Below are 27,715 nucleotides of genomic sequence, written 5' to 3' on the forward strand. Positions count from 1 at the left end.
AATGATGGGTCTGTTCATTCTACTATTTTCTCAGTTTCTAAGTAGAAGACAATTACAGAAAGACAAGCGTGAATGGAAATTCAGTAGGGCATAATTTCTGGAAAAATATAGATATGTTTCTCTTTGTCACTTACTAAATGCTGTCTTGCAGTACAGGACATTCTAATCTCATTGGCCAGTAAGAGCTAGAGGGAAAGTCCATCATATTTTGACTATCTCAGTTTGCCTCTCTACAGCCTTAATGATTACAGTCATTAACATGATGGAGAATAGGAACACTTTCATCTCTCCCATCGTAGGCAACTGTTGCTGGAAGAGAAGAGGGCTTTCTCCCCTACCCATTGTTCTAGTGTTTAAATCAGAGGTGGATAATTGAATCCAGAACTGGATCCAATGTCAAAGGATGATCACACCACATCACCAGTAGTGATTTCCAGGTCAGACTAACAGTCTGACCTGAAAATCACTTCTGGTTGCTGCATTTGGACTTCCTTGTGTTAAATCTGGATTGAAAGAGTGGGAGGATTTGAGCAGACTGTCAAGGCTGTTAGTTTACAGGAATGTTATTTAATATTCTTGGTCAAGATATTTTTGTGTGTGGTTGGAAAGATAGCTAGCCCTCCCCCCATACCATATTTACTCACCTATAATTCACCATTGATTGTAATGTGCACCTCAATTTTTAAGGTGCTAATTGCAAAAAAAAAAAAGTTGTCAAATGGCTTCCCCTTGCCTATTGGATGTTCCGCTGCCAGTTGGGAAGCTGTGCACATCCATCAGATTGAGGCTGGCAAGTTTGCCAGCTTTGATCTGACAGAGGGGAACAGGCGGGTTTATGTGCGCAATTCTAACATGCCTACGAATATAAAGAGCAACTTACTTTTGACTATGTAATTTAGCGAAAAAATGTGAACATTAAATTCGAGTAAATATGGTACGTGGGTCATGGTATGTTGCATTTCCCTCCCACTAGTTTAAACTATAGTCTTCTCCTAGGTAAGCAGACAATGTAATAATATTCTTCAGAACAACTCTTTTCAGGGTCTACTGAACACTGCAACCTTTACAGTCCATATCTGTTTAAGCTCAACATCTGCTAACATGACCACCAGAGGTGAACCCATAACGTAAAGTTTGTTTAAGTTTTTACAGACCTAATCCCAGTTATCTTTGTTTTCTATCATTTTACCTTGTGATTGCTTCCCCATGGGAAGAGGTTATGCTGAACCCACAGTACAGTCAGGGTTATCATATTGCAAGTTCTGCTCCATAGACATTTCAGCACTAAGCCAGAGCCTCAGAAATCTCATAAAGTTTTTTTTCTTTAAAAAACAACAACAAAGCTTTCTGGCATGCTTTCCAAGAGAAAATATTTACAAAGCTTATGTGAAGGGGAAGAAAATTGGGAGAAGTAAATGAGCACATTTTTATGAAAGAGCCACACAGAAGCATATATTCATTTTCCTCCTCTGCAGTATCTTTTTATCTGTATTATGCATCAAAAGCTTCCCAAGACCTCTTATTTAAGCTCTTATGACATTTCTTGAATTTCTCTGTGTTGCTCATATAATTAAACTTCCAGCTTCCATAAAGTATCCATCAATGAAATGCAAAACACTGGCAACTCTAGAAAGTATCAAGTATTCTCAAGCAAGAAAGTTTTTCCCCCAGCTAGTGGAAACTAACTAATGATATTGTAAATATTGTTCAAGAATTAGTATTGGAAAAGTATTAAAATAGATCAATAGCTTATAAAAAAGATACTATTAGCCACACACAAAACAAACAAAAGAAAGAGGCCAGACATTAACTTATGCTTATGCATAAAAGTTCTATGAAGACAAATATTTGATATTTTCTAGAATGAAAAATGAGGAAAGGAAATTAAGTTTTCAGTAAGAGTTATGTTGATCCAACTGCTAAAGGAGGACCGGTTAAATTGTAACCGCCACCCTAAGAATAATATCCTGTAAAATGTAGAAACACATTTTACAAAAATATTTATAAAAACTACCAGATACAAACTGCAAACCATGAAATCTGAAGAGCTTTAGTTTTAATCTGTTCAGTCTCAATTTTAGTACACTATTTTAAATTCAATTACTTTGGATGTCCTTGATCATTGATTAAACAAAGAACTAGAAAAAAGAATTATTTATTTTATTTCTTTCTTGTTTTTTTTAAAGCCAAAGTTACATATAGTTAATATATACAGAAGTTAAAACAATTAAAAGGTACACAATATAAAACTCTTCTACCAATAATAAATTATAAAAATAATCAACTGGACTAAGGCCGTTAGTTAAAATCTGACTAATTATGTTCTTGGAGTCGAGAAACATCTTGACCTACTGTGGAGACCTACAATGTTAGAGCCAGGCAGGCCTCCCAGAGGAGAATATACCAGGAATGGAAAACCAAAGTCAAAACAGTTCTCTTCCTTGTCACCACTCTCTAAGCCTTGCTTGAAGCAAGTACTCTGAGGAAGATTTCAGATGTCAATAACAGGTACAAGCCTGTTAGTAACTAGAGGGGTGTTGGTAACCAACCATCTCTTAAACACTTCAGCTTGACATTAATACATTTTGCATAAGATTTTCAAGAAAAGTGGACATTTAAGATTATTGTTGCCCAGCTAAATAACTTAGCTACAATATGAATATGTTCTCGGTGGTGGCCCCACAACTCTGGAACTCCCTTCCCAAGGACATCAGGCATTCCCCAACATTGGCAGTTTTCAGAAGGAGCTTGAAAACATGGATGTTCCAGTATGCCTTCCCAGATTAAAGAATCCCAAGCAATTGTCCCTAATGCACTTTATGAGAGAGTTAGAATTGTCTGCACACCCTTCTATTCCCAAAATATCCAGTCTACCTCACCTGGACATGCCCAGCATTTTTAGAATTTAACTATTATAGGTTTTTAACAGTGTCATGCTTTTGTTACTGTTTTATTGTTTGTTTATGTATTGTTGCATTTTATTGTTGTCTGTTGTGTTTTTGTTAATGATGCACTTTGGGCTCAGCCTCTTGTAAGCCGCACCGAGTCCTGCGGGAGATGGTAGCGAGGTACAAATAAAGGATTATTATTATTATTATTATTATTATGTGGATTTTAGATAAGGAGAATATATAGATTTTGCAAGTCATGTGTTGAAGATATTTCACAGAAACAGCTCTAACAAGTAGTGCTAAAATAGAAAATAAAGACAACGTATGGGGAGTTATTGTAGTGGAGGTTTCACAATCTTCCTGGGAGGAAAATGTTCCTCAAACAACTTGTCCACAACTCAGACAATTTGTCCACAGAAATGGCTGGAGATAAGGGTAATATACATTTCAGGTTATCTGCTTTCTCTCCCACCCCCTCACAATGTGTCTGTCATCTGAAGGGGAAAATAACAAAAATGTTATCATTAAAAGACAATCAAGAACCCAGTAGCATCTTTGAGACTTCCCCATATACTCACATAAGTCTAGAAATGTTGTTTAAAAATATCAACCATAAAAACCTGGGCAGACGTAGCTACGAATTAATGTTAAGACTATATTAACTCTTTCAAAAAAAAAAAAAGGACCACCTCCTTCTCTGAAAAGAGTGGTGAAAGGCAAAAGCTTAGTAAAGCCTGTGAGAACCTAAAAGAAGCACCAACCATTTTGTCTGCTGTGGTGCACCTCTGGACTTTTTGGATGCCTTGTTGGGAAAATGAAGGGAGTAGCCAGCAGCAGCAGGCCTCCAGGCATTGCATTGGTCCATTGTGTTGGGTTTTGTCCCTGAGTGAAGTCTCCAGCTCTCAATTAGTAGTTTGCCTAGATAGATTAGAATGAGGGATTCCTTCCCCAAGTTCCCTTTGAATCCCTATCTCAAGAAGGGGCTTAGAAGGGGAGTTGTCTTACTCATCTTGTATGCCACTATCTCCTCCCCTTTGAATTCTTAGCAATGTGATATCTTCAGAGAAGACATGATTTCCTCTTTAAAGGTATTTTTATTGCCCTGGTGAGGCCATGTAGTCAGTTCTCCATTTTTTCCCCCCATGGAAGCTTTATGTCTAATGCTAGCCTTATCTCCCTAAAACATTCTCTGTTGACTTCCATATTCAATTTAAAAGTACACCTTCTTTCAAAGATGAATAACCAATGGCTGCAAACAGCATTAATTGCTACTTATTAAGACAGACACCTTAAATAATTTGAAACTATCTGCTCTAAATTTCAGCCAGAAGAAATTTTAGCCCTGAAAAATATTTACTACTCACAACTGAAATCAATATTTATTTATCGTGTCGGGATCTGAAATCAATGAAGCAATGCAATTAATAACAGGATACTCAGTAGGAATGAGACTGGAAATGGATAGGGTAATTATCTGATTCAAGCAACTAATTAGCATCAATGCCCACTTACCCTATTCAGGCAGTACTTGCTGTTCTTTTCATAAAGATGCTGAAGACATTTCATGTTTTGTTTGTCCACAATCTTGCCAAAGAATTCATTTATGGTTTTGATGGAGACTGCACAGACAGCAGATTTGTGGGTTGGTTCTGAAGAGTCGGGTTTGCTTTGGGCAAATGCACCAAACAAAACATCATCATTAACATCAAGCCCCATTTCCTGGGCTAAGGCTGCACCCGGCTTGCCAATATAGGCCGCCTGTAGAAGATTAAACACCTCATTTGACCGCTTGGTTGACCTCTTTTTACGTTTTTCAGTATAAATACATTCAAGGGGCATTTCCATGTATGAACGCAGCTCGGAATCAAAAGAACAGAACCGTATGATCCTTGTGTGAAAAGCCTGGGAGTCTAGAGATTCTCTCTGGACAGTGAGAAAGTACACAAAGTGGTCCTTTTCAAATGCATGAATGTACTTAATGGGGTATGAATTCCTGAATTCTGGAAGGACGTCAATATAAGAGTAAAGCGTGAGAAACTCAAAACCATCCAAGGTTTCTTTTAATCTCCGGACTGATATTGAATGTAGCAAATGGTCTTGCTGAGATGAATTATTTACAGTATTCCCAACATAGAAGTACACAAATCTTTCCTTTTCTGTCACCAGCACTTTGCTGCCTAAAGGGCTTACAACACAGTCAGGACACTGGTCTGATTCTTCGTCCGCTTGCTTGGAATACATACAGTGCACGTCACTTCGAATGTCAGCGGGATTGCTAGGATGAATGACATGGCGCTGGCAAGTTCCTTTTGCAGCGCTCCCACAGCTGATGAGCTGATGATCATAGTATGTTTCTAGGAACAGAGCCATGTTCTTGTTATCCTTCCAAATGTTTTCAGATTGGTTTAATCTAGGTGCACACTCTGTACAGGGAGCACAATCTGGGTTCTCCAAAACAGGTCCAGTCTTGTATACAGAGACACTGTGAAGGCTTTCATTTAAAACATAGATCTTGTTGATGGCTCCTACATAGAAGTGATTCTTGTACATAACTATATTTTGTATTGGTGTTTCTGCAGTGAAATTAGGGAGGTGATATTTCACATTCCAATTCATCTCCGGCCTTGAAACTGATCCTTTACATTTGCCATCACTCCTCTGTACGAAGGTGAACAGAAAAAAAATAATCCCAGAAGCAGGAGTAGCAAAAGCCTTCATTACTGCAGATTAATCCTGTCAAAAGACATTTTCAAAAAGTTAGTAACAGAAATTGTAAGATTTTTAATAGCACAGGGAAACTTAATGTCAAGGTAAGAAGGTGACTAAAATCTGTTACTTGTATCCAGGTTGTGTTTTACCCTGCTTGCCCAGTTAACATCCTTGGAAATAATCTATATATCCAATTTAATTCTGTAGGCATGAGGAAGTCACTGCTTCTGTCTGACATTCTGTTCTTATGTTGATATAATTTGTGATAGATTCTGTTTTTTATTTAATTTAGATGTTATGTCTTTTATATGTTGGATTGTCCAGGGGATGCCTGGATGTTTCTGATGTTTTACCATTTTTGTGGGAGGCTTCCCTCATGTCCCTGAATAAGGAGCTGGAGCTGACAGAGGGAGCTCATCCGTGCTATCCCCAGATTCGAACCTGTGATCTGTTGGTCATCAGTCCTGCCGGCACAAGGGTTTAACCCATTGTGCCACCGGGGGCTCCCAATATTTTGTTATTATGTGTATATTGTTTGTTTTGCTCAGGCATTGAATGTTTGCCTTTTTGTGAATTGAATCCGCCCTGAGTCCCTTCGGGGAGATAGGACAGAACACAAATTATTATTATTATTATTATTATTATTATTAATAATAATAATAATAATAATAATGCTACGGGCTTGATTACACCACCAAAATAACCAGCTGTAATTTAGGTTACTTAGCCTCGGCTTTCCCTGATTGACCCCATTAGTACCACATATATCTGTTATATACAGCTCTGAAATCCTATTGCTGCCCAATTCCCAAATTCAAATCAGCACAATTTTTATATCTCTTTTCCCTCCAAAATCATTTTGCCTTCCCAGCCCAAAAACTTCCTCACCAAGCCCCACTGGAATAGTCACATGCTTGGACAACAGCCATAGATTCCCATACATAAACTAGGAAAATATAAAACTACTAGCCAGTTAAGTAAGTGCGAAGCACAAATAGGGTTCCAGCCCCCCTCCCGCCCCCCCTCTCTATATGAGACACACACACACATGCTATAGTGAGCAGCCATTTATAAACAGATACTTTACAGGATCTGCAAAATAACATTGTAAAAGTTTATTCCACTCATTTTAATGAACAGGCTTCATCTCTTTTAGAAACAGAATCATTCTGCTTTAAAGATAAAAGTAAAATAAACCACAGCTCCATTCAAAGACTGAAGGTCAAGTCGGTACAGATTGTTAAACATTTTGGGCTTCCAAATTTCCACTGGTATTTTGATATATTTTGGAACAAAAATAAATCATTCATGATTTTTTGACCTTATGATGCTAATGTGTTAATCACTACCATTGCTGACAGATTGTATGCAAATATAGTCATAGTGTCATGATTTCATTGGCTCTGTTCCAAGGATAACTGTATTTGACTGTAATCAATTGTGAGGAGCAAAAAATATTAACAAAGTACTTTTTTTAAAAAACCCCACAAAATGTTGTTTTCAAATTGTTTATGATTTGTCTTATATTATTCTAGGTGATTTGGGGATATCCTTACTTCACACTCTGAGTGATGCTTTTTTCATGTACCTTACATATTGACCCATTTTGCCGAGCAGAAAAAAAATCCTTAAAGCAATACTTCGTGTTCTTGGAATGCCTGGGTAGGCAAAATACATTATTAGACAAAGAACTGACAAAGCAATTTGGTTGAGCAAGAGTCTAACCTAGCAGTTTTTCATTTTTGATGTGGTTTTCAGAGTCAGGAGATTCATGATTAGGGTGATATGAAAAACTTGCACATGAGTAAATAAATCAATTCCTGTTTGAAAGAGCAAATTTTGCACCAGTTTTCAACATTATACCCCATGCCACATCAAACATTGTTCTACCAATATTTAGGCACAGTTGCTAAACTAAATTTAGTTTCCTTAAAGGAAAACAATTAAGCTGCCTAAAAAGAGATTGACCATATGCTGTTTACAAGATTTTGTGGAAAATATTATTTAGCTACAGATGAATAGTATTGTAACTAGTACACAAATGCTCACAGCAATAGAATCATAGAGTTGGAAGAGACTCAGTGAACCATCGTCCAACCCCCTGCCAAGAAGCAGGAAAATTGCATTCAAAGCACCTCCAACAGATGCCCATCCAGCCTCTGTTTAAAAGCCTCTAAGAAAGGAGCCTCCACCACACTACGGGGCACAGAGTTCCACTGCTGTACAGCCCTCACAGTTAGGAAGTTTTTCCCAATGTTTAGGTGGAAAGACCTTTCCTATAGTTTGAAGCCATTGTTCCACGAACTAGTCTCCAGGACAACAGAAAACAAGCTTGCTCCCTCCTCCCTATAACTTCCCCTCACATATTTATACACAGCTATCATGTCTCCTCTCAGCCTTCTCTTCTGCTGGCTAGACATGCTGAGTTCTTTAAGTCACTCCTCATAGGGCTTGTTCTCCAGACCCTTGATCATTTCAGTCGCCCTCCTCTGGGCACATTCCAGCTTGTCAACATCTCCCTTCAATTGCGGTGCCCAGAATTGGACACAGTATTCCAGGCGTGGTCTGACCAAGGCAGAATAGAGAGTTAGCGTGACTTCTCTAGAGCTAGACACTATACTCCTGTTTATGCAGGCCAAAAACCCATTGACATGTTTAACTTGTTGTCCATGAGGACTCCTTCAAATAATGTCAAAATTCCTACTTTGGGAATACTAAAAACACAGTTTTTCCTTTGTCATGGACCTAAAATACATCCAATACAAAGGAGAAGGCTGTTTTATCTTTCAAATAGGCAATGTGTCTGATTTCCACTGGATCCCTTTTCCCCACTTACAGTCTCCCTCACTGCATTGCTAGTCATTCTGGAGGGATCATCACAAGCATCAGGAGTAGTTTTAAAAAGCAAAATAATAGGAAGCAAAAGCTCCACTGCACAAGGGTTTCTTCAAAAAACAAAAAAAACAAAAACAACAACAATGAATTTGGAAATTAATGTATTCAGAGGGCCCTCTAGATCTCCCGGACTGTTGGACCCCATATTAGTAAATGGCAGGCCTATCCAGTCAAGTTTGACTTGTGAATTTTAACTTGCTTTTTATCTGTATGTATCTTGTAGTAGAGTCTGGCTTATCCAACATAAATGGGCCGGCAGAACATTGGATGTTGAATAATGTTGAATAATGAGGAGGGATTAAGGAAAAGCCTATTAAACGTCAAATTACGTTATGATTTTACAAATTAAGCACCAAAACATCATGTTTTACAACAAATCAACAGAAAAGCAGTTCAATACACAGTAACGTTATATAGTAATGACTGTATTTACGATTTTAGCACCAAAAAATCACTATGTATTGAAACAGTAGTGGATCAGGGTAGGAGGCAGACTGTATTGGATAATACAGACTGTTGGATAAGCGAAGGTTGGATAAGCATGACTCTACTGTATATGTATTTTAATAGTGTTGTGTTTTATCTCTCTGTTTTAACCACATTGTACTCTGCCTCGGGCCCGAAGGAGAGGAAGAAAATAAATGTCTTAGTATTATATTTTTGTTGCTGCTGTTGTTGTATACCTAGTACTGTCAATTAAACCACACATGTGCACAAAGCATTATTTAGGCTTGCTACCAGATTTCTATGAGCTCCAGGATGATTCTGCCAAAAGGATAACAGAATTGTGATGTACAATATAAAAGCATCCTTCCAGAATTTATAGATTTAGAATGCAAATGTTGTCCAGGTTGCCATTTTTATAGCAAGGACAAAACTAGATTGGCATTACATTGGATACTGTAGCTGTTTTTGAGTTGCTGATTGAAACCAACACATGAAACATAGTCAAAGTTGTGTCATTTTAAAACTATCTTTATAGAAGAAACCTTTTTTGACAGCTTCTTTACAGAATAAGTCCTTTGTGAGCATTCAACAGCACAGCATTGGTTATATTATTCAGTGAAGTGCTCAATACCATTATTTACTTGGAACATATGAGTAATTTTCATTGAAATGATGGGTGAGGCATGTGCTCTTTTTGAGTGTTTGCTCAGCAGAATGAGGTATCTAATACCAACACTGTCTACAAAGAGAATTTTTCAGTTTAAATTCAACATAAAAGTTACAAAAAGAAACACAAACAGCACTAACAAGAGATTTGTGGGTAGACAACAAACGGTCTCCAAAGACTCAACGCCATCACCAGTTATTCTCTTTGTGGAGAGCATGACCTCATCATGGAACATCCATCTCGTATTATAGATGGCTGTCGGCCAGCTACCACAAGTGTGGTCAGCAGTGACATGTCATGCTACTTGAGGGGCAAAAATAGGTGTCACACTTTCTAGGATGACCATGGAAATGAATGTGGCCTGACTAACATGCATTACTGCATGTGTGAGGTTAATTTTCTCTTCTTAGCATAATTCCTACCATTATACATGGTTATGTGTGTAATTTGTCTTTTAATTATCTGGGCAATAGCAAGTTCCAAATCCAAAAATATTAAACTGTCTTTTTAGAACCACCTGGAAACTGCACATTGGACTGCATTCCTCACTCATCCTGAGATAGTAATCCCATTCAGAAATACAGAACTGGAAAGTAACTTGTTGGATTATCATGTCCGTAAATACAGACAGTCCCCAAGTTAAGAAAAAGATTGGTTTTGTAGGTTTGTTCTTCAACTGAATTTGTATGTAAGTTGAAACAGGTATATTTTAAAGTGTCACTACAGCGAAGAATGTAGCTTTTTAAGCTTTGGTTAACCTAAGGAAGGAGTAACACTTCTGTAGTGTGTTTTTTTTTTTTTTTTTTTTTTGCTTTCTGTGCCCCTGCTCAGAAGATTTCACCTCACTTTCTGTCTCTGAGATAATTGGATTTTGAAAAATTAGGCTTGTTGTGGAAACAAGGATTGCTGATAAAGCTTCTCCTTTCACTCATGGTAACTTTCAGGAGTGAATTTCCATTCCTAGAGGTAGATCCCACTCACTTCCTGTTGTCTCACCCCAGTTCTTAACTATGAGCCATTTGTAAGTTGGATGTTTCTAACTCAAGGACTGCCTGTATAATAGTAAATGAAAATATGCATGTACAGTCAGACCCCACATTAACTGGAGTTAGTGAAAAAAGGTGAATAAAAATTGCTGCAATTTAACCTAAGATTTGAAAAGAGGTCATATTGAGGAGGGAGCAAGCTTGTTTTCTGCTTCTTCTGAGACTAGGACACAGAATAATGGATTCAAGTTGCAAGAAAAGAGATTCCACCTGAGCATTAGGCAGAAAGTTCTGATAGTAAGAACTGTTTAGCAGTGAAATCTGTTGCCTTGGACTTGGAGCATGGTGGAGTCACCTTCTCTAGAAATTTGTGAAGAGAGACTGGATGGCCATCTAGCTGGAGAGCTTTGACTGTATATTCCTTCATGGCAAGGAGTCATACTAGATGCCCCCGGGCAGGCCCGTAGCCAGGATTTTGTTTTGGGGGGAGCTGAGTTTGATTCGGGGGGGCTGAGTCTGAGTGAAAGAGGGTCTACCCTAGCAAACCTTTTGTATCATTACCCCAATACCCCCATGCATATGGGATATATTGAGCATGGTGATCAGATCATGATATGAATAAACATAACAGTTTAAATAATGTACCAGTAAGGCCTTCTCGCGGACCACCATGAGAATTTCGGGGGGGGGGGGCTGAAGCCCCCCAAGCGCCCCCCCCCCCGGGCTACATGCCTGCCCCCAGGAATCTTTTCCAACTCAGCGCGGCTTATGATTCTAAGAAAAAAATTGCTCTGGGAATTTCTAGAACCAACATGATTCTATGGTCAACATCCATGAAAGCTGATAATAGAATCGCCTGAAGGACCTAAAAATACCTAGAGAATTATTATCTCTAGGAATCTCTAGCTCCTCCAGCGCAACACTATGACTAATATTTGGCTGAAGTTAATCAAAGAGCAGGATTTAGAGTAGTGGTTCTCAACCTGTATGTCCCCAGGTGTTTTGGCCTACAACTCCCAGAAATCCCAGCCAGTTTACCAGCTGTTAGGATTTCTAGGAGTTGAAGGCCTAAACATCTGGGGACCCACAGGTTAAGAACCACTGATTTAGAGACTCTAGAGATAACATTTAAATCAAATCCCCAATGAATCGAAGCTGAAAAAGTGAACTGATTAAATGTCTCCCAACAAAAGCCTCCCCAACCTCCTTAGAAAACTACAAAAGGGTTTCAAAACATCCTTTATATTGTGCTGAACAATACTTCCAATGCTATACAAATGGTAAGAACAGGAACTGGATGCAGATCTTGAGGAGCCAGAATATTGGAGTGTAATCATTACTCGAGTGAAATTTTCATCTTGTGTTATTAGATTTCTTTACACAGAAAATTCTTTTACACATGGGGAGTCCAGTTCAAACTTGTGTATTCTGAAACAATACAATCCTGCTTAAGATCAGCAATGCATTGCCTTAAGAAGACTGGCTTTTCTGAACATCTGAATTGACTGTTATTCGCTGTGCTTTGAAACGACTGCATCACAGCCAATGCTTTATTCCCTGTTGGGCTATTCAACAAGGAATGGAATAGAAAGGTTACTGCTACCATACAGAGGACAGAATATACTCATGCATCACTTTCACTTTCCTAACATTTCAATGGCACAAAGATACAGGTTCAGTGCTGCAGCAAAGTTTACAAAAGGAAACAATCTTAAAATAAAAGTTTACTTTAAGTCAGCAAGAATGAGGCCATGCTTCATATTTTCATTATCTGTATCACACTGAACAGCAATGGTGGCCTCTGCATTACCTATGTGCAACTGTGGAACACTATTAAGTTTGTTTGCAGTTCTCAGAAATGATTACAATATTTACCTAAGATAATGCTGTTCTCATCTTGTGACCACACCTTATCGGTGATTTCAGATTAAATATAGCAGTTCTATTATAAGTTGAAGGCTCCTCTGAAAATCTGGCAATCATATTGACATACATTAAGTTTTTAATGAAACGGCCAAGCCCAGAAATTATTCATTTTTATTTTCTTGCATCAAGAAACATTATTTTGTCTTCCAACATCTCCCTCCTTGCATCTCTATATAACTTCCAATCAAAACAATCCCCTCTGATAGTACATAATGCTACATTATCATGCCATACTTAAATATGATGTGTGAAAGTGCAACTTTGGGACTATTAGTCCCATACTGTAATCTACGTTCCAGCTATGGATCCTGAAACAAAGTGGGGTCTCCTTAGCTAAATATTGGGGCCACAAAAAACTTGGCAACAGTAAAGGTTTTGTGAATGCCACCTAGTAGCTGTTTCAGGTATTTACATGTATCAGTTAGTAACAACGGGCCGTGTTTACAAGTGGACTCTGCAAAAAATTGCTTCAGCTATACTTCATAAAAAGGAAAATCAGCCTATTTAGCAAGCCTTGGTACACAATTTATTATCAGTAAATGTTTGATTTTTATACCTATTTTAGGCACTGTTCCATTACCTGGACAGAGGCCACTATGCTGCACTAGAGGGAGGAAAGTCCATTTTATGGGATTAGAGGGTGGGTGGAAGGAGGAAAACCATTTTTCTCGTTCTAGTGCCTCATAGAAGGCTCTGCCCAGATAATGGAAAAGTACCCTATTTTATATACCCAGGATCATGTAAAAATTTCTCAAGTAGAAAGAGGTTGTGAGTAGAAAAGGTTTAAGAAGCCCTGCTGTAATCCAATGAACCAATTTTAAATGCCTAAGAAATAATGCTTATACAACTTCAAGTCTTCCACATCCATAATGAAGTAAAAGTACAAATGTAAATGCATGTATAACATGACATCAAGAACCTAGAATACAGTATACATTTTAAATGAGTGATTTTAAACATAGTGTAATATCTTAGAAATAAATGTTTATTCAGGCGGTTCATTTTCCATGGGCATTCTTTGCTAGGATTAAATGTTTTGAGGTGTCCAAGACCCCCCAAATATATATATATTCCTTGCCACTAAAACACTAGTTTCTAGAAACCAGATTTGGCACAGAAAGTATATGAGCTAATTTTATAAGAAAAACATTTAGACCATTTGTTTGCTATTTAAAATACTAATATACTTATGTACCAAAATGACTCTGATTATAAACTGTAAGACCTTCCAAAAGAGTAAATAATTAGTTTTTTATCTGAAATGCATTAATTCTATTCTGAAAGTCAGTGGTAAAAATAAAAACCAAATTAAAAAATATTCAGCATGTTATTAAGTAACTAGTATGTTTCTGTGCACATCCTCGTAATGGGTTTGGTATATTATTGTCTTTTAAACAGTACTTCAAAACATAAAACAAAGGTTGCTTTACTTCGTTTACACTAGCAAATTCTTAAAATACATACATTACATCCTCCATTAGAAGAAAGCATTCTTTTTATCCATTCATTGTTAATTTTCAGTAAGTAGCCTGGAGTGCAATACAAATCATAGCCTTTCCTTCCTAACTGGCTATAGTGCTTTAACTCCATAAGAAAAAAGGCAAGCTTTTGAGCTTGTCTCAGATAACTAGATTTATTTCTTTGCCTCTGGTAGTGGTAGTATTAGGCGAGAAAGGCACTACAGGCTGCTTCTTTTTTCATATAATGAACCATCAAAAATATTCACCAGTGTTCCAAAGGAACAAAGCGTTTCAATAACATTGACTTTTTGGAGAGAGAAAAAGAGAGAAGGAAGACTACCAGCCAGGTCCTGTACTACTATGAAGGGTAAAAGTTGAGTGATTGAGATCACAAATAAGAAAGCTGAAAACACTTAAAGAATCAAAAGGAAAGCCTAGAAAGCAGAACTTATAAAAGAACTGCGAAAATAAAGGATAAACTATAAGAACTTATAAAAAGAACTGTGAAAATAAAGGACAAACTTTAAGGGCTACTAACATTATATGGCTCTAAGACTATAGTCTAGCTTTACAAACTCAGAACATCAAGACTTTCCCCCATCCTCTCCTTCTTGCTTTTTCAAGGCATCTGAAAATAGAAAAGAAGCCAAATGACAGAGCTTGGAATTTACTTTGTATGAAAGCTGTCCACTGCTCATACTAGCTTTGGGATTCTGGGAGTTGAATCTCAACGAAATAAAATTTCCAATTTCATCAAAATGGGAAACTTGATAGGCCTCTCTCTCACTTAAGATTTTCCCTTGAAATTCAAACATAAATAGTTTACCATAATAGGCTTTTACACATCTCTATAGGCTCCGGTGATGCAGTAGGTTAAACCACTAAGCTGCAGAATTTGTTGACTGGAAGGTCATCAGAATTCGCAGGATGAGGTGAGCTCCTGTTGTTGGCCCCAGCTTCTGCCTCCCTAGCAGTTCGAAAACATGCAAATGTGAGGAGATCAAGAGGTACTGCTTCAGCGGAAAGGTAACAGTGCTCCATGAAGTCAGGCTGGCCACATGACCTAGGAGGTATGTATGGACAATGCCGGCTCTTTGGTTTAGAAATGGAGATGAGTACCACCCCACAGAGTCGGACCCAACTAATGTCGAAGGGAAACCTTTACCTTATATACATTAGTAACTCATGTCTCTACAATGACATTAAAAATGGTTTACTAGTATATAAAATGAATGACACAGGAAATATATATTTTAGAAAAAATCTATTTAATTTGGTAATTTCCTACAAATTGATTGAAAGTCCCATTGGGTTTGCCTTTATGGACCTTTTATGCTCATAGAAAATGAAGTAAAGCTCTCTGAATAGACTTTTTGAGAATAAATTCTTTTAGAACAACTTTTTTGGGCACAAGGCAGCTCTGTTCTGCCTCCTAGGTGTTGACATTATCAATTACCAATGGCTTTTAAATGGCCTGTGGCCATTCAGCCTGCCTGATAACCCAATTCATTCTTGGCAAGATGCTATCTCAACTACAAATAATTGAGGCTACCATATTTCCTCTTGGCCAGAGTTTATCTAAGGTCTATCATATTTGTTATTCATCCCTATCTCCTACACATCATAATAAATCTGCTAAAAGCCCACTCATACTTTTAAACATATTATTTGGAACAGCCACATGCTTTTAAAAGGTGGAGATTCTTTCATTCCATTCAGATAAGATTTGTATTGGGTGGGTTCAGTTTCATATATTTGTACTGCCAAACAGATATGGCTACAACCTTGGAAACAACCTTGGAAATATGTCCAAGTGGACATAAAATAAGTTTTCTCCACTCAAATCCATTGCAGACATATCTTAAAATGAACAAAACACAACGTCTCTGGCAGAGATATTTGGAGTGGGGACATCAAGCTTGCAAACAGAAATATTCTTCCATATGGATTACATTTTTCAGAGACTGTTAAAAGAAAAATAAATGAATGGGCTTTACTAGTGTTGATTTTGTTTGTTTGTTAAATCTTGTTTTAACTTTTGTATATTGTCAATATTTAGCAATGACTTCTTTCATTGTTACAGGGCATTTTTTAGTCCACATCTGGAAAAAAGGCAGGATAGAAATAAATATAACAGCAACAAGACCTGAGAAGCACATTTTTGGAAAGTGACTGAAATATTTTCCAGAAATATCATTCTTCATGCTGCTCTGTGCACTATGCATTTTTCTACTGCTTTGGGGGCAATATTTCTTTAAAATCAGTTACTACTGTGGTTTTATCAGAAATGGGAAAATTATGCTCCCAACGAGTCAGAGAATCCAATGATGTTATTTCCTATTTGTTAATTTAAAATAAGAATATATGTTTATTACATACAATTCAGACACTTTGTGAATGTCTTATTTTAATCACCATAGAGCCCCTGGCAGCACAATGGGTTAAACCCTTTTGTTGGCAGGACTCAAGACTGACAGGTCGGAGATTAGAATCTGGGGAGAGCGCGGATGAGCTCCCTCTGTCAGCCCCAGCTCCCCATGCGGTTACATGAGAGATTTCCACAAGGATGGTAAAACATCAAAATATCCGGGCGTCCCCTGGGCAAAGTCCTTGCAGATGGCCAATTCTCTCAAACCAGAAGCAACTTTCTCAAGTCACTTTCTCAAGACACACAAAAAAATCACCAGTAAATCAGAATTCTAGAATCATAGAACCACAAAATCATAGAGTTTAGAGAGACCTTGTGGGCCATCCAGCCTCCAAAGAAGGAGCCTCCCACCACACTGTGTGACAGAGAGTTCCACTACTGAACAGCTCTCAGTTAGGAGGTTCTTCCAAATGTGCAGGTGGAATCTCCTTAAGTATTAATTCACCAAGTTTGCAGTACTATAGGATTCCTACCCCATTTAATGCAATAGAATAAAATATAAAACCTCAAACACTTTGTACAAGTTATGTAACCTCACTGTGTACAAAACAATGGCAAAGTTGTTGTAATATTGTATAAACAATTGGATTTAAAGATAATTGAATCAACTCTAGAGTGTCCTAGATCAAAGCTTCCTACGCCATCTCATGTGAAGAACAAACATCAGTACCATATTTGTACCCACTGACTGAAAGTATTACTTTCTTTCCTGCAAACTTACCACAGACTGGCAGTCAATAGCTCATGGATGGATATCTGTCCCCAGACCACTACTTTAAGAAGCACTGCTCTAGATACACCAAATTTCAAAACAAAACATAGCACTGAAGCTACTGCCAATCTCTGGAGCATTATCACAGCCTCTTGATATCAGGAATTGGGGACATGGCAAGATGGGTGGGACAACAAGTTGCATCTTGTCTTAAATGTCTGCCTTTGTGTCATTTCCAACTTACAGCTATCCTATGATGACCCTATTCTAGGGTTTTCTTGAACAAGTTTTTTTCTGAAGGGATTAGCCAATGACTTCCTTTTTAGTTGTGAGAATGACTTGCCCAAGGTCACCCAGTGAGTTGCCCAAGGTCACCCAGTGAGTTATTGAGTGGGAATTCGAATCTTGGTCTCCTGGATTCCACATCCAACACACAAATCATTTCACCATATTGGTTCCCCAGCATGCATTTACCTGCCCCAAAGCATTCCTGCCTTCATTTCACCCTCACACTTTCTATGGCATAAGGGTGCCATTTCAGACACATAAAACATTCATTATATATGTCCTTGTTTTGGCTCACCCAACTCTATTACCCATATGTTTGTTAAATGGCAGATTTGGGCATCTTTTGTAAAAGGCAATGTACTTCTAATGGAGATAAATCACATTTTCCATGACTCAAAACAGCAATATTTTATTTTGCTTGGAGAACTATTCTTTCCTCAGTTGGTACATCCAGTTCTGTCTTTCACACGGCAATTTCATTTGTATGAATGTCAGAGCTACCAAACTGCTAAGCTAACTGTAATGATTTCAAACTACTATCAATTGTGTAATATATTTTCGAGACAAAACCAAGCGGAAGGCCCATGGAACCCTTCATGAAGGATTTGGGGGAAAGGGGGGGGGAGGCAAGAAGAAAACAAGAACCACCTACCACAGGGGTCCACAAACTTTTTAAGCAGAGGGCCTGGTCACAGTCCTTCAAATTGTTGGAGGGCCGCATTATAATTTGGAAAAAACATGTATGAATTGCTATGCACACTGCACGTATCTTATTTGCAGTGCAAAAAACACTTAAAACAATACAATAATTAATATGAAGAACAGTTTTAACAAATATAAACTTATTAGTATTTCAATGGGAAGTGTGGACCTGCTTTTGGTTGATGTGATAGGATTGTTGTTTGCTTTTAAGTTGTTTCAGACTTAGGTTGACCTGAGTGAGGGCTGGGTAAATGACCTCGGAGGGCCGTATCCGGCCCCCGGGCCTTAGTTTGAGGACCCCTGACCTACCATATTGATGTATGTTGAGAAGAATAACTTTTTTATTAAAATTATTTTCTTTCATCCTGTTATCAAATAATTTCAGGTTTCAGATTTGCACATAAAGCAAACTAACATCATACAATTGAAAACAATCTACTCATTGATCGAAAGTTCTTGACAAACACTTGGTCCCATAGCCACATTTTAAGTTTTTTCCCCTGAAGGTAAGGAGGGAGGGAGCTGATCTAATTTTGCTGGGGAGGGAGCTCTACAGACAAGGGGCCACCAATGATAAGGCCCTGTCTCTCATCCCCACCAACTGCACCAGCGAAGGAAGTGGGGCTGAGAGCAGGGCCTCCCCAGATGATCTTAACCTCCGAGGTGGTTCACAGAGGGACATACATTCAGACAGTTTTAAAGAAATATGGAGGCGAGCGGATGAGGTTGTAGTGAGGGCTACAGAATACATCTCAGTACTCAGTTGACTCCTGGGTTTGGTTTTAGATAGCCATTTTTTTGAGTTAATTGTGAAAATGAAAGGACAGAAAGGGCAAAAGAGAGAATCATCAGCTTGTATTAATGCCAATTTTAAATGTGTGAGTTGAGGCAACAGATTCAGTTCATTACAAGTGATCTTGAGTCAGACTTCCCTCCCACTTGATTTTAATATCCATCTGATTAAGAATTACTCATGTAAAAAAACTGATTTTAGCCCTTCCATTTTAACAGGATACACCTGCCTGGGGAAAAATTCAGAATTACAACATACCTGGAAACTTGTACAAAAGAATGTTTTGAAGTGATTCAAGGACAAGGCTTGTTTGGGCAAATTCTGTTCTTTAGTCATTAATGTACCATTAATTTCTGCTTTATACAGAACATTAATCTTTGGCAAGAATAAGTGTTTTTTCACTGTCAGACACAAATTGCAGCACAAGAAATTATATTGTCATAATCACAGCCTCATGCAGATCAGAATGTAGCCCAATGTATGTACACAATAAACTCACAAAATGCATTTGAAGCATTTTTCCTCTTCAAAAACGGCATCTGTTCAAATAAGACAAGTATCTTGCAACTCTTTTTTAGTAAAATTTTTCAAGAACATGGCATTAATGAATATTTTCATTAGTTTAGCAGAAGAGGAACTGCGATATTATTTTAAATGTGTAAATCTATGGGAGTTATTCATGAACAAATTAGAGAAGAAAAAAGGAGAGATTTTGACACCAGCTTTTCACATATTGTATGACAATACATTTGCTGAAAGCATAGTTGTAAATCCAATCAGTAATATCAATCAGATTACAGCCACTAGATCCATAGAAACTTGGCTAAGTCAGCACTTTCTAAAAATTCCACTGACTTGAATCTACTCTTTTGGACTAACAAATAGACTTCAGCCTCTAGATAACCACGATGTAGCTCTCCAGATATTACTGGACTCCAACTCCCAGTGTTCTTTGCCATTGGCCATAATGGTGAAGACTACTTGCAGTCTAACAACATCTATGTCAAATCTATACTGGTGAAGCCTACTGACACTTGCAGTCAAATAACATCTATGTTAAATCTATGTTGTTTTGCAGAACAATCTGTGAAGAATGTTACCAACTTTTCCAATATCCTATAACCTCTTTCTCTCCAGACAAAAGTACAAAGGCACAGTCAGAAGCTCTTTTCATTTATGATTTTTGTCAGCAAAACAACATGGGTACAATCTTCAGTGATTTCTCTCTCCTTATATAGGCTACTGGGAAAGGGATAGCCTATAGAGAAAGTTGGCATCATCATTCTGCACAGTCTGCTCTGTAGTTTTTGACCTTTGGGTAGAATAACAGCGACTTAAGGAAATATTTAAAAGAAATTTTGTTGGAGGTTCCCAACTATTGTTGTAAAATTCATGGTGGGCATGGGAGTTGTGCAACCCTCCAGATACTGCTGGGCTCCAACTCTCAGCATTTATCATCATTGGTTATACCGGTGAAGCCTACTGCCACTTGCAATCCAATCCAACATGTGGAGGGCTATATAATCCCCATACCTAACACAGATTTGTTGTTGTCACAATGAGAACAGAAAGTGGAAAATAAGAACTCTTTCCTGCTGCCACAGCACCCCAGAATCTAGCCATGGACTTCCCCAGGGTTGATTCAGAGTTTTGCACTCCGGATCAGCAAAATGTCTGTGTAGATGCAGTCTTGGTGAGCACTCTGCCCCATTCACCACGGTTTAGGGTTCCAAAGTGTGCCACTTGTTCTTTACCTGTGGCATAGGATTGTCAGGTTTTCAAAACATCAATCAGGGAAGGCTACAATTCATGATGTGCAGGGTGAAACTTCAGGAAGTAGCTGTTACCAGTACTCAAAGGCACAGCCGAGTTAGTATCCATCAATATAGAAAGGGATCTTGTATGTAGCATCTTTGAGACAAATTGAGAGAAAAAGTTTGTAGCATGTTTGTAGACTCTGAGAACACCTACAATGCAGAATCAATGCATTTTGATACTACCTGAACTGCTATGTCTCAATGCTATGAGACCCTGGTATTTACAGTTTTGTGAGGCACCACCACTCTTTGTCAGAGAGGGCTAAAGAGCTTGTAAAACTATACCTCCCATAATTCCATTAATTCGTAGATGCACCCTCAGTCTACTACATTTTATAGATTCAGTCCACTTAATTATAACTAGGGCCACATCTATACTGATCACCTCACAAAGTTTCAAACTAATGAAGAAAGTGGTTTTGCTATACAGATGATTACACAGGAAATCCTGGAACCAGTTTGAGGTCCAGATGGTGCTTACACAAACCACAGAACACTTATGCACATTTAAGGGCTTTCGTTTCCATGTTTTAGTAGGAGTTTGTTGTCTGGCTGGCAGTTTGAAGCTATTTTAGAACTGCATTATATTGTTAGTGTAGATGGGGTCTAAATCTACAAAAGTATATGCTGCAAATCTCTTTATCTCAGTCTAAAAGGTGCCACAAGATCCTGATGTATAGCTAATATCAGGTTTGAGCTCTACCTAAATAGCAAATTAAAGAATTGATTTCAGTTGGTTGATTTCTTTGAAAAATAGCATATTGTTTACATTCATAAATTACATAATACAGATATTTCTGACTTTATGTGGCTCAGTCTATATGAAAGAAGTTTTCCATATAAGGGACATACAGGGTAATAATGCACACTTCCCAATCCTATAAGGAATGAGCTTATAATAAGGGATACCTGGCAAGTTTAGTGAGGCAGCAAAATGTCTTGGACATTTGTGCTGTCACCTTGATGTAAAAGTTACTATATTGCTCTGTGCTGCAATATAGTATACCTTATGAATGTTAGTGAAAATCTATTGCAAGTTCCCATTCCTGCTACCGTGCAGGTCATCATAAAACTGATTAGGTTCATGATTATTTTGGAATTAAATTGGTCATCCCAATTCCTAGTCTATCCAAATGCAGTTTGAAAAGAAAAATATCTGAGGAGAGAAAAATGTCTTCAGAAAGAACAGTTGGAAGTCAAAGTTAATGCTTTAGTGTTTTATGTTTGCACGTTTTTGGCTTCAGTGAATTCATAAATGAAAGAAAGCATTTTTGTCAATAAATAGCTAACAAAAAAATTCTCTCCTTCAAATTCAAGTTTGTTTAGCCCAAGGGATATCCAAAGTATCTGGCCATTTAGAAGATAAGATAAAAGACTGCTACATTCAGAAGTCATGTTGTTATGGGACTAGCCCAGAGGTAAACAAAATATGTTGACAACTAAGAAGTCAAAATATGCATGGTTCAGTAACAGAAATTAATAGACTTTGGGCCATAACTTCAAATAATCTATTGGGAAATCTCATATCCACAACTGGACATTATCAATTGCATACCACAAATATATGTAAGCAGACAGCTTTTAAATTCACCATTTTCCAAAAGAAAACATTAACTTGGAGACAAAAACACAATGAAACTGAAGAACTGTAATGGTATGTCTGCCTTAAAAACAAATACATTACTGGCAGTCCCCAAATTACAAACATCTGACTTACAAAGACTCATAGTTAAGAATGGGGCTGAGACAACAGGAGGCTAGAGAAATCTACCCCTAGAAATGGAAATGCACTCCTATAAGAGTTATCGTGACAAAAATGTGTCTCAACTGAAACTTTATCACAATCCTTGTTTCCAAAACGAGCTAATTTTTTTTCAAAATCCTATTATCACAGGGACTGTGGCCTCAAATCTTCAGAACAGAGACATGGACAACAAAACAAACACCACAGAGCTTTCCCTATGCTATCAAAAACTTGTGTGTGTGTGTGTGTGTATTTGCTGCACTTACACTTAAAACGTACCTGTTCTAACTTACATACAAATTTAATTTAACAACAAACCTACGGAACCTATATTTGTAACTTGGGGAGTGCCTGTATTTGGAATTTTTCAAGTAATATCATTTATATAGTTGACTTTTTCAGCAATAATTTTAAAGTAATAAATCAGTTGATGAAATGCATTCATTTGTCACTATCTTTGAAGCAGAGTTGTCAGATGCCAGAAACAACTGGCATGACCTGCAATTACCAGTATGCATTATGCATTATGTTCTACAAAGATGTTATGTTCTGGAATAAAGGAGAAGAACGGGGCAAGCAGGCAACCGGCAACTCTACTTATAGCTAAGTTTACCACTGTATGATCTGCAGAGAGTAAATGAGTGGTGTAATAGTGTCAGAGGCGAGCTCCTGCAGAAAATGATCACTGCCATCCCAGTGAAAGGGGAAAATGTTTATTTCTTATGTGACTCTGAAGCTGAAGTAAATAAAAAAAATATATCAAAATCTTACAGAATACCAACCAACTACACTCTCAAAACACCTGCCAAAGCAGATTAACCCACACTTAGGATCCAATGGGTTTATTCTGCCGATGAAACTACTATTTCTGTTAGAATAATCATAACAGGGTGTGATCTTTTCTCCTACAACTCCCCATGAACCCTGAACACATACTGCTAGGAAGTAGAGGTTTCAAATTGTTCATTGCACTGTTCATAACATTGTATCTCAGTCTCTTGCTGTGTTATTTAAAAGTCAGCTCAAAACCAGAGAATCATTGAGTTATTATAATGTGCATGACAGTCCACTTTAGGTGGGAAAGTGTTTTTTAATCCAGCAATGGTCTGTGCTACAAATGAATGTTTCTAGCTTTCCAAAACGTGCATCTCTCTCTAGTTTTAAATGTGTTATGATGTATTGTTTTTAATGTTTTATTGTTATTGCTTTTAATGTTTATTGGTTTGCTTTATGAGTTTTATTGTTGTATTTGTTAAGCTGTTGTTTTATTGAGGGCCTTGGCCTTGTAAGCCGCACCGAGTCCTTCGGGAGATGTTAGCGGGGTACAAATAAAGTTAATAATAATAATAAATCTATGTATCCCTAAATAGATGCTTAGGGCAGAATGTTATTTTACTGAGCACCATATGGGAAAGACATACTGTTGCTGCTCTACCTTAGCAAGTACACACCTGTTGTTCAGAAAAAGCCGAGTTGAAAAAAGACTTGAAGGCTTTGATACTGCAATAAAGAAATGAAGGTCCAAACAACAAGATTAAAAAAAACTCATCTGAGGACCTATTTACATGGTCAAATGAGGCAGGGTGTGGGTGAATGGACTTTTTGATGTCCTCATGGCACACAGGACCAATTCTTCCTACATGCCCAGCAAGTCATGGGATGCTCTGAAGCTTTCCTGAAACTTTGTGGCACTCCTGGATTTTGGAGACGTGAAAACAGTTGAGCCAGTTCTGATTTGGAACTGGCCACTTCAATTTACATGGCCATCCCACTTTCCCTGGGTTTGGTCAGCCCAGAGACTGGAGAATGCACTTATCATCACCATTCTTTCCTCACTGCAATGACAATCACAGGGAATGAAATCACTAGCTGGAACACCAGAGCAAACGTATGGACAATATCTCCTCTCCCTCTGAATTGCTCTGGCACTCTGGATAGTGACAACTGTCTGTCACCAGCAATTCCATACACTGTCGTCACTGCTAGAAGGAGGACAGGACAGTGATGATAACAATAATGCAAGCTCTTCCCACCACCAAGGTGGCTTGATCCATACACCTGCCCACCAGATAACTTGGAGGCTGGTTGTGAGAATTCCCCTGGGACTCATCTGGGGTACTGGACTGGTGCAAACAGATGTGCCCTGAATGCCCTTTACAGGAAAATTAATGTAATCTTTGTGGACATTTACTAACAGTTCTTTTAGATTCCTCTAGGAGCAACAAAGAATGGATGGAAGGGCGACTACTTTCAACAAAACCAGACATGGGCAAACTCAACGATGAAGTCCAAAACACCTGGAGGGCCAACGTTTGCCCATGCCTGAGCATAACCATAGGATTGTGTATGAGGAGACTGTTTCAGATCAACAAGCCACAGCACCAGAGATAAAAATCAACAAGTCTGTCCACTTCCAACCTATATCATGGATGTAATGTGAAGATACTATGTGGAAGTTAATATTTCATTTAACCTTTTTGGGATTAAAGATTTTAAAAGTCTAGCCAACTCAAATGGGAAGGAAGTTGTTATAGCAGCACACACATACACAAAACAGGAAATATCTACAATAAGTTTTTTTTTTGTTTTCATACAATGGAACATAAAGATGTGTCATGCTGCCATTTCAGAAAAAGCAACATGATTTCGAAGTAAACTTGCACATTTTATTAGTGCGGGATTGTCTTAGGTTTCCAGTATACTTCACAGCCTGTTGAAACTTGCACAAGAGAGATGGGGGAGACAAACAAATATAACCTATTCAACTCTGTGCACAGTTCTTAATCAGTAAGTAACTCCAGCTCAGGGGAGGGAAATCAATTTTTCACAAGTCAAAGAGTAATAACTGTAGATTTAATCCAATTGTATTTGCAATCCCTTACTATTTTCAATATTTCTGAAAGCAATGAGCTAAATGGAAAATAATTAATTTCAATAAATGTCACATATTTAGTTACTAGGCTTAATTCTTAAAATGTAAAGGGCTGGATCAACTTATCCAAAGCAAAAAATGCTTCTGGAGTGCCAGAAAGTAATAGATTTTAATATCAAAACACCAATAGGATTCACAGCCATGTAAAAAAATATTACATTTTTACTGATGTTTGTTATCTACAGAAGTAAAAAAGACTTACATACAACATGACGTTTACAAACATGCACAGAGAAAAACAAAATAAAAATAAAAATTCACAATACAAGATTAAGTTGCAGCTAAAAATATTTCAAACTTCTATATACCACAATATCAGTCACATTTACTGGTCACTATGCCATCCAGCTAATTGCAATTACACAGATGCCAGAATATTTAGATTTTGTATTTCTTTAGCATTTTTGTAAGGCCCCCCTAATGAGTGAATGAGATTTCTTCTTCTCCCATTAAGTAGGAGCAGATTCTATTACTAAGCAATTCATATATTTAAAATGCACTGTACAGAATGCATTATAGTGCATTTTTTTATATTCCATATGAAATATATAGAACTTAAGATGATCAACATTTTAACAGTATTGGTAGCACAACACATAAACTCTTTCAGTTCAAAATAATGGGCATCAGTATTCCATTATACAGTGATCTCTTTGTTAATGGTGATTTTTAAAAATTGATTGAAACCAATCAACTGTGTTTTTGACTGGCAATTCCCTGACCTCAGTGTAGTCAGGACCAGTACCATATTTGTGTCTGTTGACTACAGCTGTTTCTTTCTTTCTCTGAAGCAACCCAGGGACTGGCAGCAGATGGCACTGCTTGGTGACTGGCACTGGTCCATGAACCATCTATTTCAATAACAGTGCCCTAAAATGTGTATCCTAAGTTCCTTTTGTATTTATTTTATATTAAAATGTTAAATCAGTATCTTTAACATTTCTCCCTCCCACACATACACTTACATACAGCTAACAAAAAGTTTTAGACTGTATTATTAGCATTGAATCCTTGCTGTGAGCCGGTCTGAGTCCCTCTATGGAGGTAGAGAAGATCGGGATATAAAAGTTTTAAATAAATAAATAAAAATGCTAAGCATCATCTTTTGCACACTAGTATAACCAGAAGTTAACAGCTGGAATACTGTACACCAATTTCACACTACTAGGTCCACTGTGCCACCTTCATGAGCTCAGATTTTAGTTCAGGGTTGGGAATAATGCATCCTCCTGATGATGGACGGCATCTTCTATCCCAGTGGTTCTCAACCTGGGGTCCCCAGATGTTTTTAGCCTACATCTCCCAGAAATCCCAGCCAGTTAACGAGCTGTTAGGATTTCTGGGAGTTGAAGGCTAAAAACATCTGGGGACCCCAGGTTGAGAACCACTGTCTAGCCATCATACTCCACAGTGGTGAATTGTTGGGAGTTGCAATCCAGCCAGATCTGGAAGGCTGCATAATCTCGCTCTTGTGCTAGAGATTATATATGTTCCCTTTTTTTAAAAAAAAAATCATTTGGTTTTATGATCTCCAAGTTCGGGTATTTCTGTCCTTTGGCATATCCTCAAGACAGCATGGGTAATGACTACCCTGTACAGCAAATTATGTTACTGGAGGCAAATAGCCTGCCAATTCCAAAGATTTGTTAACACCGAAAGGAACAAGTCCGTACACATTTGCTGGGTTAGGATGACTTTTGAAATTAGATTGCAACACTGATTCGATTTTCTAAAAGGTACCTGAAACAAGAAAATACCACAAGGTTAAATATTCTTAGTGCAATTAGCATTGGTGGGATTTCAAAGAGCTCAGTGCAGAAGAGATCTTGTGTTCTAGAGGGAAATGAGGAAGGAGATGGAAAGGAGAAAGGTCACTTAATTATTCTTGTCTTTTAACTGTCACCTACACAACATTTCTCCTGCGTAAAGAAATCAGTTTAAAGATCATTTTTGCTAACATGCTTGTGTCAGCTAATATGTATTAATAAATACTCTAAAAATATTGCTACAGGAAAAAAGTATACTGTAGTCTTTAACACAAAGATCCAGACACTGTGGAAATCCTTAGACTGCATGAGACACAACTCACATTTGCATTCAGATGACATATCTCAGCAGTTATTGAATGCTTTCTGGTGAACAAGGTAAAATGCCTCTCTAAAGAAAAAGTACAGATCAGGACTGAATGCGCAAAGATGGGAAAACTCTACTATGCAGTCCTAGTCACAAACTTCTGAAAGGCATGAATAACCAAATACCATCTTGTCTAAATTCTGTCTGCATCGGCTCATCCCCTCCATTCAACAACAATTGTTAGA

The 27,715-nt window shown here is 37.8% G+C and overlaps 1 protein-coding gene across 3 annotated transcripts in view; it reads right to left on the reverse strand.

Annotated features, from left to right (window-relative positions):
• Nucleotides 1-27,715, reverse strand: part of MET (MET proto-oncogene, receptor tyrosine kinase) — a 132,550-nt gene that overhangs the window by 88,788 nt on the left and 16,047 nt on the right. For all 3 annotated transcript variants that reach the window (XM_060777688.2, XM_060777687.2, XM_060777689.2), the window contains one exon: nucleotides 4,404-5,624. In XM_060777688.2, the coding sequence (XP_060633671.2) occupies nucleotides 4,404-5,609 (1,206 nt within the window). In that variant the 5' untranslated portion in view covers nucleotides 5,610-5,624. The remainder of the gene's footprint in view (nucleotides 1-4,403; nucleotides 5,625-27,715) is intronic.

The sequence above is a fragment of the Anolis sagrei genome, chromosome 5 (assembly GCF_037176765.1).
Source record: "Anolis sagrei isolate rAnoSag1 chromosome 5, rAnoSag1.mat, whole genome shotgun sequence".
NCBI lineage: Eukaryota > Metazoa > Chordata > Lepidosauria > Squamata > Dactyloidae > Anolis > Anolis sagrei.